The 13,131-nt window shown below is 49.9% G+C and overlaps 1 protein-coding gene across 1 annotated transcript in view; it reads right to left on the bottom strand.

Moving 5' to 3' along the window:
• Positions 1-3,568: 3,568 nt before the first annotated feature.
• The window catches only part of PHF2 (PHD finger protein 2), a 92,877-nt gene continuing 83,314 nt past the window's right edge, over positions 3,569-13,131 (bottom strand). The window contains exons 18-22 of the mRNA XM_075713526.1: positions 10,738-11,015; positions 8,893-8,988; positions 7,864-7,973; positions 6,391-6,652; positions 3,569-3,657 (exon numbers count right to left, since the gene is read on the bottom strand). Coding sequence (XP_075569641.1) covers positions 3,569-3,657; positions 6,391-6,652; positions 7,864-7,973; positions 8,893-8,988; positions 10,738-11,015 — 835 coding nt within the window. The remainder of the gene's footprint in view (positions 3,658-6,390; positions 6,653-7,863; positions 7,974-8,892; positions 8,989-10,737; positions 11,016-13,131) is intronic.

Genomic DNA, 13,131 nt, shown 5'->3' with positions numbered 1-13,131 from the left:
CACCAACCCGAAAAACTCACCAGTATTCGGGTATGTCTGGTCAGTCAGAAGCCGGAGGCGAAATCTGAGTGACGCGTATCTGCAGGACGATGTACTGATGTAGCCTACTGACACGAGCAGTGCAGTGGCACAACTGTCTCGTCTGTCATTTGTGAAGGGGAACAAGGTCAGCATGTGTTTACAGATTTGAATGCTTGGTGGGGCTTGTCTGTCTCAGGAAGTCTGAGTACTGTGGGATGCTGGATGGGAATGTGGAAAGAGCCAAACCCCCAGCAACTGCAGGCACAGCAGTTTCTCTATCAATGCTCTATCAATATCCATGAGGGAACATCACACTCAGACCGCTTCAAAGTGTGACTTCAGAGAACACAACCACAAAACCTGGTCCATGCCACACATTTCGGGCCACTTGCACATTATTTTGGGCCTTGTATGTAAGATGCTCTATACATAACAGATCACTGACCATCCCTGATGGAGCTTAAAACCTTATCTCTAACACATAAAAGCGTCAGGAACACTGCTGCATGGCATAAATGGGGAGGCAGCATGTTCGCCTGCTTAGCAGCACACACCCTCCATTGGTCTTAAAGCAGCTGGTCATGCTGCTGCAGTGATGCAAGGGCCCAAGCCAAGGTAGGAGTTTACAGCCAGCAAACATCATACTCCTGATCCACTCTGTGGTTCGTGCAGGCACCAACCTGTTCTAGCACTTGTTGGAGATGGAGGTTGCCAGGAGCCAAAACACCCTTCCAACAGGAAAATTAAACACTTCCCTTTTGGGCTCTAGGTGAGTTTCTCAGCAGCTCAGGAAGCCAATGCAAGATGCCTGCTGGGAATACACAGGCAGGAGTGGGAATGTGTGGGTGTGGGTATGCAGACAAGACACGTCCCTGCTGGTAGTGGTTTCCCCCATTCTTGGATGGAACCCCATAGTAAAGGTGGGAACTAGGTGGGATTGGGACCTCGCTTAGTGGAAAGCACCATCTATTGAAAGCACTACTGTTTTTGCCTGTGACTTTGTAAGTAGCTAAGGGCCAACGTTTGACCAAGTTCTCTGCTGGATGGCAGTGAGAGAGCACCAAACTGCTGCCTCTTTTGGTGTGTCCACCCAGGGCCTGGTCCCCTGTTCCCCACAGGAACATTCCCCGGGCCCCTGTATATACTTGCCATGCTGTCCATGGCCAAAAGATTACCCTTGGTTGAAAGTAATTTCTCAGCCTTCCTTCAGATCCCTCAGTCAAATGTGTTCTCAGAGCCTTCCCCTGGGAAACACTGTCTTCATCCACTAACCATGTGTCACCACTGCCTTCCTGGTTTGAAAGCTGACATCTAACTGGGAACACCAGACAACCACCTCTCCGGTGCACACATGGCCTTTGCATTTGCCTGTGGTTCATCACTGAGACCCAGGACAGACACATGGTGTAGATACTTTGGAGGCAAAGCCTCCCAAAAAGGAAGCAATCCCTCAACAGCACACCTGGCCTTCTGTCTTTCTTAAGGAAATACTTACAATAAAGCTTCACCAAAAGGCAACCTGACTGAAGAGATGTGGCCAGTGAAAAGATCCATATAATCCCATTGTGTCACTGTCATCTAGTAGCCAAATACAACATGATTGGGGTTTGAGGCCACATCATGCTTACCTCTAGGTAGAGGACTCTGCAATGCTAACTTCGAGCTTGCTGGGGCTGTCAGAAGGGGTAACAGATAACTGTGCAGGGCGTAGTTGGCTCATGTCACTGCCAGCATAGTGTGGCCAAGTGATAGGTAGCAGCCTAGGGGTGGGCGATGTGAATGGCCTTGTTTTAGGAAAGAGAGCTGCAGGAGCAACAGCAGTTGCACATGTCTATGGGTACCACGTTCAGCCTTTCTTGGGATAACCAAGGAGTATTTGGAAAATGGCCCCAGGGACAGGAGAGTCAATCTGGAGAAATGGCTCAAAGTAAATGGTGAGATATCTGATGTTTCAGTGAGTTGAAAGGGAGGGGAAAGCCTGTAGCACCTGGTGACCTCCAAGATGGAGGGAGGAAGCAGAGGGAAACGAGTGTGTTTGCTTGTCCAAGGGAGGTGGATGATGAGAGCAGTGCTAGATGGTGGGCAGACATGTCTGGGTGGACCATGGTATATCTTACCAGGACGTTCAAGGCCATGCCAAATTACCCAGGGTTTCTTGTGGTGCTACAGCAAGCAGAAGTCTTGGTAAGGGTTTTGGGTAGCAGATGGGGCACTGGCTTAGCACCCTGTGGTGTGCTTGTAAAGGGGCAGCGGAGACCCCACCTACCTGCTCCTGCTGAGGAGCAGGCTGAACAGGGCAGAGCGCCATGCCGGGCTGTCTGCCCTCCTCTACCTGCTGTAGGTCCCTGCCCGCTCCTCCCACCCACCCGGAGGGACTCCCACTGCTGGCTCTGCTCCCCCACCAAGCCCACGTACTGCCCCTCGCCGACCCCACAAAAAGGCCAGGCCCAGGTGGTTGCATACAAAACCTGAAATAGTTTACTTTGCTTTCTTTTTTTTTTCTTTTTGTCTTTTTTTAAACTTTGCTCTAGGTTTACTTAGATTTCGTGAACTCAATACAAGAGCATTTGATATGAATCGGTAAATAAAACACCGTCATAGATAGATAGCCACGATAAACTTTGTTAGAAATGTACATGTTGCGAAAAAATAATAATACTACTAATAATAATCATAATAAAAAAAGCCGGCGTGACGCCCAGGCCGGCGCGGCCCTCATGGCCCTCACCCAATGGCTGCGGGTGGCTCTGGTTCCCCGCGGGCGCCACACCCCGGTAATGTGTGTATATAAACAAAGCCCATAAGAAATGTACAAATATAAAAAGCTACAAACATTAATAAATTACATCGTCACAAAACACGGAAACACTCCACAAGGTGCTAGTAAAATAACTGTCTCCCTCCTCGTACAAGAAGTTACGCAAAGAGCTGGTACCGGCGGGCGGCGCCCTGGAGAGACTTTCCCCCTTATAAAAAACCGGTGGTGGTTATTCCAAAAGCTATGTACAAGCTACATTCTAGGAAAAGGATGCCTCGGGAAACGCAGCTACACAGGGCGACAGGGAGTTGCCTGAGAAACGCGCCCAACGCCTCACAGCCCAACGCCTCAGCCCAACGGCCCCCGCCCCGCCCCAACGGCCCCGGCCCGGCCCAACCCGGCCCCCCGGCTCCGGCCCGCTCCGCTCCCCGGCAGCGGCCTCACACTGCCGCCCCTCCCTGCCCGCTCGCCGGGCGGGAAGAGGCGCGGCTGGCGCGACGGCTGCCTGCCTCGCTGCTGCTGCGCCGGCGGCTCCGCCCGAGGGCCGGGCCGGGGCCGCGGCCGCGGCGGGAGGCGGGCACGCTCCTCCGCGGCCAAGATTAGTATTAACTTTTTGCGGCTAGTCACTCTCAGCACTCTGAGAAAGGACATCTATATTAAAAAATATTTATAGCAGGATTCTGTACACTCCGACCGCTGAAAGTTAAAGGGATTACTGTCGTGGTGGCAAAGAGTCAAGCGGCAGTGTCTCCGGGCGGGGCGCCGCCGAGCTGCCCGCCGGCCCCGCCGCTAGAGCAGCAGCTTCCCGTTCCGGTGGATCTTCAGGATCTTGCCGAGCCGCTGCTTGGCCGTGGCCATCCCCTTCTTCGTGCGCTTTCCTGGAAGGAGAGCGGGGGAGCGGGGTGAGGGCCCGCTCCCGCCCCACACCACCCCACAGAAACGACCCCTCCGGCCCCGGACCGGCCGCCTCCTTCCTCCGGAGCCCCTCCAGGCTGCCCCGCAGCCAGCCCTGCCCTCCTGCCCAGCACCTCCAAGGCCACCACCACCCCTCAAGCGTGGGGGCTCCCCCCCGACCATCGGACAGGGCTCGGCGGGGAGCACAGCCTCTGCCGAACCAGCACCATCGCGGCTGGGGCACTTTGCTTACCTGCACCCAGGGACACATCCCTTTGAGCACACCCCGATCAGAGGGCAGGCTCATCTCATCCCTTCTCTGCTGAGGCTCCTCCTGCCTCCACAGTGCCAGCCCTGCTGTCCCCTCACCTGGCCTGACACCTAGCCTGGCTCGCCGCTCATGGCTGACCTATTTGCCCACGAGGCAACAACAGTCACGCCAGCACTGTCCCCCTCCTCAGTGCCTCACGGGAGAGGCTGCACACGCACAGACAGCCCACAGCTCCTCACACCCGGCAGGCTGTTACAGTACCTGCCTTCACCATGAACCCACACACTGCCAAGGGATCTCTGGGCACCTCTTTGCCATCCTCTAAGGGAAACCTGCAGCACAGGGATGCTGAGCTCGTGTGCCACCATGAATCCTGGGCCAAGTGCTGCCCCGAGGACACCTGGTCCCTTGCCCACTGCACTGACACCAACCCATGTACCATTGCAGCTCCACATTTCTTCTTGTCCTCTCTTCCCCTAGCACTAGAGAAACCATCTGCATCCAGCCTTGCCAGAAGGACACTGAAAAGATGCACACACAGACACAGACACACACACACTTACTTCCTACAGATTCAGGCTAGCACCAAGGCACTACAACACACCCAAAGTGGACAGTGTTCCCTGTCCCCATACCAATGAGAGGACACCACAACCGCCACGGGCCCAGGCCCTTGCTCATGAGCTGTGCGGTTCAGTGAGGTCTGTGCTCCCTGTGTACTTGTCCTCAGGGACTGGTGCAGCTACCACAGCTGCTTGCTGCCCCACCGCTCACCAGCTACCACCTGAAGGTCAGAAACTCCCCTGGTTGCCAAGGCACCTGGGACTGCCAGGCACAACACAAACCCAAGCAGCCTTTTCTCTTCCCATCATGTCACCATTGGTGCACTCTTGTGCGATACCTGCAGAGACTCAGCTCCTCTCCCCTTTTCCCATCTGCATTAAGTGCCCCACCATGGCAGTGTGGGTGACACTTTCCATGGGTAGTTTCCTCATTTCTCATAATTTCTCATCCTTTTGCCTCACTCTTTAAGACTGAGAGACCTTCCCTGAGGAGGTCCTAGAGCTCCCTAATTCTGCTTCATCCCACCATCTCCTTCCACAGTCCCTTTATTCCCAGTGATGGGAATGGTACTCCCCAGGCTCAGGATTCTCCTATGTTCCATGCAGAGAGATGCCCTGAAGTCCCCTTGGTGCTGTCCCAAGACCCTGCACAGAAGGCCCTGAAAGTGCTCCACTCTCTGCAAGGTCAGCCACTCGCTTTCTTGGCACATGGCACCTTCCCTCCTTTGAGGACTGAGCTATACCACAGGCAAGGAGTGATCCATGTGCCTGGTCAGGCTCCCTTCACGATGCCCTGACTGGGCTACCCAGCCCACCAGCCAGACTGGGGTGCAGCTCCATTCAGCGCTCCTCCTCCCATCACATCTTCCACTGGCTTGGACCTGTTTCACTAATGCCACCATTTCACCACAAAGACACAATTCCAAGCAAATATGTTCATTCCACTCTGGTTCTGCAGACAGCCACAGGTATTACCAGCTCCTGGCAGGACCCTAGCACCTACCACAGGCTATGCACATCCTCCTGTATGGCCCATTCAAGCTGCTCTGATGTTTTACTGTTTGGTAGGACACTGTGCGCTACCTCTAATTTGCTCCATTCAAATATAGGGGAATGCAGGGAACATCTGCCATGTTGCCTCACTCTTTACATAAGGGCCTCTCTCAGTGGGATCACACACTTAATCTTCACACTACACGGTGCCTGTCCCACACACCTGCATCTGTCATGCTTTCTGAGCAAAGTTCAAGCAGAGACTAGGAGGTCCTAGCCCAGACTCCAGGACAGCCTCAGCTTTGTAACGCTTTCCCTACAGCAGACAACAAGCGACCTCTTCCTCTCTCTTGGCTTTGGTTGTGTAGCTGTGTTACTCCCAAGGTTTGATATTCCTCTGCTCCCTTGTGGCAATTCTCAAGACAGGTTTGCAGATTTGCACTGCTCTACACCTGCTGGGTACGATGTCCTCATGTACATGTCAGCGTACTGGTGTACAAACACCACCCAACCACAGCAGTGCCTGACCCAGCCCTGGGCAGAACAGCCTTCATGGATGCATCTTCCCCTGGACAAGGCTTCACCAGACAGGCTGTGATGTGACCATTGCAGGTGTTCCTCAGGAGCCTCAGGGCATGCTCAGGAGTGCTTCCTAGCATGGATGCCTCATACCCTGCAACAAACAGCCCAGCAGGAAAACACATATTTGGGCCCAGAGTGGCAGGACAGCCAAGGCCATGGGCCCTATCTCCAACCAGATCTGACCTGCCGAAGCAATTCTACATACCCATGACAGACACAACATGTGAAGGCCCTGCAAAAGGCATGGATTACATGACCAATTCACCCTTCCCCATTCCTACACCGTAACCCCAGGCGTTTCCTGGTACCTTTGGCGGAGGCATTGTTCTGCGAGGATGATGAGGGTCTCCTCTGTGTGAGGAAAACACCAGGTGCCATCGGCTGCGATCCCCTGTTAGGCTGGGCGACCCCAAAGGTGCTGGCCCCTGCGGTGTACTCGTGATCTGTGAGGCTGCTGGCATGTGACTCCAGCTTTGGCTCTGGCGAGCTGCCTTCCTGAGCCGGTTTGTTCGCGTTGTTGGTTGACAGCTTCTTTTTGGTATTTTTTTTCTTCTTGCCTTTTTGTTCCTCCTTTAAAATGACAAACATGAAGCTCAGATTAATCTCCAGAAGACCTTTAGCTATGGCAAGGGCCAGCGGTGTTGCTTAGGGTGCTGATACAACGAAAACCCACGAAGTTTGCCATGTACAAACTGCTCAAGGTCTGTTCCAATACCATCTCTCTCACAGCTCTCTCTGCTGCATGCACACGCTTGCCCTTCTTGCATCTATGTATGCGCTTTGTGCAGAGCCTCCTTGTTTGTTAACTCTGCAAATACTGCGGCGAGTGGGAGCCAGCCAGGACCAAAATGACCCTGCCTTGGGAGACCAGCGTGGTTTTGCATGAACAAACCTTTCGATGTTCCACAAAAACTGGCACCTCCTATCTTCAGGTATCTTCATACATTTTCACAATAGCATGGAGGATATTAAACATCCCACTGATTCACAGACTCTGATTCCTGCTAGGACACACACATTATCTCAAACTGTAACTGCATTTATACATACATACCATGAGAACTGTTGCCATCCTGTTTCCCTTGCCTACCTTCAATCCACTTCTTGATGAAACCCTGCTACCATTCTCAGAGCTCTTCTACTCAACTGTACGCATCACAGAAGCCCAATGGCACCAAAACCTGCATCTCCAGCAACTTGCCAAGGCATCTTGCCAACCTTGCTCCAGCAGACCTTGTCACCTTCATGCCTCATGGTGTCACATTTGTGGGGCCTATGTGCATTAGGCGCTTAGCATCTATCTGACCTCTTCAGAGACTGGACACTTATCAACACCCGAAGTGCCTCAATATTGTTGCTAAACTGACCCACAGTTACCCACGGTTCACCAAATCTTTGGAAGTAAATCCTTATGCACTACCAGCAGCCGATTTCCGCAGACAAGGCAATCACACCAGCCAAACTCTCAAACTCACATCAATATGCAGTTCATGCACACCCCTTTCAGGCAGCCTCCTTCTTTCTTAGCCTGGTAGTTATGCTCGCTCACTCAAACTTCTCTACACTTCCGATACATCATCTGCTCTGCAGCGTTGTCAGATACACTGCAACACTACTGGACTTTCATCCCATTTATTTCCCCTGAGACTGCTGAGCCTTGTGTCACTGGCATGAATAAACACTGTGGAGGACTGGCACTGCACTGTTATTTGGGTGTCACTCTGCTGCTGTGGGAGAGGGCTTTCATTTCCTGACAGCTACTACTTCTCAAGCAACCTCACCTGCTGTGACAACTTCGCGGCGGCAGCGGCAAGTCCAGTTTCAATGGAGGCGACTCTCGTGCCCTCTCGCACCGGTCTGTCCTGTCGACGCACCGAGGGGCCAACTCGTGCTACAAGGAAAGCAGATGCAGGTGAGATGTGCAGAATGTGCCCATGTGAGCAGCATAACCACACACTGGGCAGCGAGGCTTTGGCCTCCTGAGCATGGAGTGCCAGGGATGCCGCAGCCTCTGCCCTTCCTTCCCCAGGATGCATGTGAAGGCAGGAGGTGCTGACAGCCTCCAGGCACAGTGGCTTGGGGAGAAGCTGCCAGTAAAGATGTAACACAGCTGAGCAACTTCACTGGCAGCTGCAGCTACCTGAAGCCAAAGCCACAGGAGGTTTCTGCCTACACTACAGATATGAGTGACTCCAGCATGATTTCCAAATGGACAGTGTTCTCTGCCCCATCAGCTGGGGGTGGACATGCAGTGCCACAAGCTGATGAGACATAGGCTGCTTGTCACATATGCAGCAAGCCATGGAGATGCCTTGTTAGTGGGCCACCTCAAAGGGGTCTAAGGACCCCCTAGCCTGTTATTGCCTCTGGTGAGCTGCAACACCCTTCCAGATCACCAGCTTTGTCTGAACCTGGAGGAGACCATTCCCACACTCTCTCTCATTTCTCTTTACACAGTTGACACCTAAAAACCATGGCTACTCAGGTGTCTGGGGTTTCATTGTTACACCACTGCTAAGGTGGCTACCAATTGTTCCATCACCAAGAGTGTGAAGAAAAATAAACGAACAACCCACCCAGGAATGGCTTTTTCCTGCCAACTGATTGACAGAGAAAGGCTAACACTGCTTGGCATGAGTCCCAGTGCATGCTATCACCTCCCACTGCACTGGAAAGGATTAATCTTTTGCATGATAAAGAAATTGCTACTTGTGGTCTTACAATTTCCACACTCCTTGAAAAATGGCTGGCTTTTTAGGGACCTGCACAACCTAGCCTGAGCCTGCGCAGCACAGACCATACGGACTTACCTGTTGGACTATAAGGGGCATCATCTGAACTTTTCCTTTTCTTTGATCGGGATTTGAATACCGGATTATCTTCATCTGATTCAAGAGAAGGGTAAACTACAGAAGGAAACAAGGGCAATAGTTTCAGTGTAGGAAACAGCTCTACCCTACACAGAGGCCCACTTGCTCTGTACAGGTGCGGTGACTACAGACACCACATCTAGAATAGCAAGGTCCCCCAGAGGTACTACTGAATGGTGACACAGCTGCAACACTCAGGGGACTTTCTCCTGCTCTCATCCACACACTACACTTGGGAGCTGCTGTCATTAAACTGCAACAAGCTACTTTTAGGACACACAGTGAAACTTTTCAGACAGGAAAAAGCAGTCTTGTCTGTGGACCAGTAGCACAGCTAGAAGCGGCACAAATAGGTTTCCTTATCGCAAGTGAGACTGGTACTGAAGACACATCAGCCAACCGCTTCATTCAGCACCACACCCTCCTGGCCCGTATAACTCCTGCACAGTTAGGCAGAGAGAAATAAGACATAGCATGAGTATCCAAAAGATGAACGTGAACCATTCTACCAAAGGACCCTTCACAGGCCTCTGGGATAAACACCAACTTATCTGCCTAAATTTTGTCCCAGCCCTTACAATGAAGTTTCTGGTTTGTTTTTTTTTTTTCCCCACACGCATTTGATTTTCTTGCCAGTTGCCATTTGTTACATGGTACCGATTTTGGCATTACTGTGGCATTTGGCCATTGACACTAGAAGTCTGCTGATCAGATGTGGCACAAACAGCCTCTGGAAACCAAGCCTGCTCACAACACTCTCCATTCACTGGCAGCACAGACACATAAGGAACAAATCCACCCCTCAGTAGAGCAGAGCCTTGTTCATGTGTGGTGTATGTCTGTACGCCACACCCCTATCCAACAGCTTCATGGAGCTGCCCTTTCCCAAAGCACCTTCCAGCACTACCACACCATCCCTGTGCATGCAGTGCACTCTAAATGGCAGGGCAACCTTCTTCTGCAACATGTCACAGCATCTCCGTTTTGCCTTGGCATCTCTGTTAATAATGTGAAAACACACACTCCATTTTTCCAGTCATAACAGATGATTTCCAATGGCCATGCTTGCTGGGAAGACTTAAACACACAAATAGACTCTCCTGTTATGCAGCATAAACCTCCACCGTCTTCTTGCGCTCTTTGGAACTTAAGGCTTTCCAGTCCCTACCAGTCTTCACATGATTACTTTTCTTCATTTCCTCACTGTTTATATCCAAAAATGCTCCTGCAGATTATTATGGCAGAACCAATATAACTTCTGCAAACTGGCTTTGTGCCCATTTCTGCTTCAGATGCTTAAGTTCTCTTCCAACACTGAAAATACCATTGGATCCCTTTTCCAAGTACAAATTCAACTTCTCACTCATCTTAGCTAGATATTTTATTGCTATTGTGGAGATAAGGACATTTCTGCCATACGTACCAGTACCTGACACACATTTCTGGGTCAGTTTCCTGTTTCTTGGCTGACTGCTGCAGTTTCAGTGGACTTCCATGCCTCTTAAGATCTGCTCATTGTGACATGCCTCAAACACAGTCTACCCGGATGGCCATATCACCACTGGCTCTGTAATCAGTCTACCTATCATACAGTGTTTGCTTAATTTTGCCGTGCAGACCTCTTGTTATTTGCACTCCTCCTTTCCAAAATACCCAGTCAATTTCAATGTGACAGAAAGTGAGCAAGCCTATCATGAGAAACATTGGGTGTATTTGCAAACATGCACGAATATGTACATGCATACCCAGGCACACGCTCACTCAGACTGCTTTGTTTGTACTTACCGTAATCTGAATCTTTAAAACAGGCATCTAAGTGGTCCTGATCTTCATCGTAATCTTCAATGTCGATACTGTTCTTTGTGCTTTTCTTTAGTAACCGCTTGTTGGCATTTTTGTTACTGCCACCACCTGGTTTTTTAGAGTTTTGTGTGGAGATGGAGTTATTCTTCACCTGATTGGTACCCCATGACGTCTGGAGGCAGGACTCTGACGACTGGAGGTTTGCCATCGATAGCATGCCCTGGATTGCTTCTTGTGTGCTGGGTGAGGCAGGCGGCTGACTGTGGGGAAACATTGAGAAATACAAGAGCTATTAGTGATTCCAGAAAAACACAAACCCCTTACAAACAGTTGACTCCTTTCACTGCACAGTGTTTCTAGAAGAGATTTCCTGATTACTGCCCTTTGAGCATCTGGGCATGCCACAAGTGACACCAGTTATTTTTATGCTAACAGCAATATCACAGACAGCACATTAGATTTGAGCTTGTTGCCCCAGAAGCCAGGAAGCTATACACTGTGTGGCTGGGCATGTGATGGGCAGCTCCCTGGGGGCTGTTGTTGCTGGTGGGCAAGGACAGGGGTCAGGTAACTTTTCAAAGCCCCTAACGGCATTCCCAACAACTCAGTGTCTCTACTACCAACTCCGAGGGCTTATGGGTCAGCACTGGAAGGAGATGTCATGGTGGGCTTCTGCTACATACTGCCAAGCAAGTAGAGGAAAAATTTGAACAATTGGAAGGAAGCTTATGGTCACAGGCCACAGTTCACACTGGGGACTGTCACCACTCTGGGATCTGCTGAAAGAGCAACATGGTAGGGCACAAGCAATTCAAGAGATTTCTGCAGTGCATTGGGAGGGTTTTCTGATGTGGATGTGGGATGGATTGATTATAGAGATACAGATTGGATAAGTGGACTACAGGGTGGGTGGAAACCTTACTTTCATTGAACTTGCTTTTTGGTATTTTATTGCCAGTTGTCAACAGGCACGGCACATCTACTACAGAAAGAAATACATTCCTATAAACTAGGCTGAGGTCAAATGATGTGTAAATTCTGAGTGGCATGTATGCTTAGTGAGGTGGGAAAGCATGCTCCCCACAATACAGAAGAACATAGAAGAATGATAATCTCATCAGGGAACACCAGAACACATCATCAAATATTTCCAGAACTTTGGAGTTTGGGCAAATAGTGAAATGCAAAAAAACTTGCTGTGGTAATGATGTTTTTTACAATTACGCAATAGAAGCCATTAACATACAGCATTTCCCAAGTAAATTAGGAGTACCACATCGCTTTCTCTTGCTTGATCTTAATTTAATCCACTTTAAACCATTACAGGACTCCAGATAGAGTAATGTATGAGGCATAATGGGAGGTTCTGGGCACTAATTGCATTTACAAGTAATCCTGAAAATGAGTTAAGACTGGTGTTAGCAGCTAGCAACTCAACGAATAGAAGAACATAGAAAAACTTATTTAGGAAAAAGACATTTTAATCCCTTCATTATCATGCCAGATGTTTTAGCCTCCTCCCTGTCAAAGGCGTATTTTGCACCATCTATAAGAAATTAACATATTTCCTTTCAGTTTTTTCCCCCTGACTGTTTTTGCAAAGACCGGACTCTCAAAACACTGCAAACAGACCATCAAACACTGACCACTAAATAGGCAAATCAGAGAGGAACTCCCTTAAGCAACACAAGCTTCAACAAATAAATTGTGGAATACGATCAAAACCAGTGGTTCTAAGAGTCAAACCACAACCTGAATGTGTGGGTGAAATGTCTCAACAAGACAGAGCTGCACATGGGGCAAAGTGTTTCTCATTAGGGCATGCGCTTGCGTGTACTTTCATTAGATATATTTCAGCTTTCTAAGCCAAAACAAAATTCAAGAAGAATCAGGAAGCAATTTTTAAGCTCTGGAAGGCCATATCCCCTTTCTGTAGCTTCAGCAATGATATAAAAAAAAAAAAATTATGAAAGTAAAATATCTGTGAGTTACAACTATGACTTAAAAAACATTTAAAATCAGCCCAGGAGCAGGAGCAGAGCAGCCAGAGTGCTTCTGCCCCCATGCTCCTGTTCCAGCAGCCGGCTGGCAAGGGCCCCTTGAACACACAGCGAGATGGCACTTGGCGATAGCACAGACCCTGCCACTGCTCTGCAAATCCTGGCAGCCTTGCTTTCTTTTCCTCAAGATAAAAAATGATGTCGTGGATGAACAGAGAATAGGACACTTTACCAAACTGACTGGTAGCAGTTTGTTCCTTTTGCAGTGGGCTCCACTTCAGCATTTTGCATGGGATTTTAGTGTCTCCTTTTACTCTTGTAAAGACAAGGACACATGACTGAGAGATTAGTTTACTACAATAACTATTTGTTGCCT

The sequence above is a fragment of the Pelecanus crispus genome, chromosome 7, assembly GCF_030463565.1.
Source record: "Pelecanus crispus isolate bPelCri1 chromosome 7, bPelCri1.pri, whole genome shotgun sequence".
Taxonomy (NCBI): domain Eukaryota; kingdom Metazoa; phylum Chordata; class Aves; order Pelecaniformes; family Pelecanidae; genus Pelecanus; species Pelecanus crispus.
This window is presented reverse-complemented; position numbering and strand designations above follow the sequence as displayed.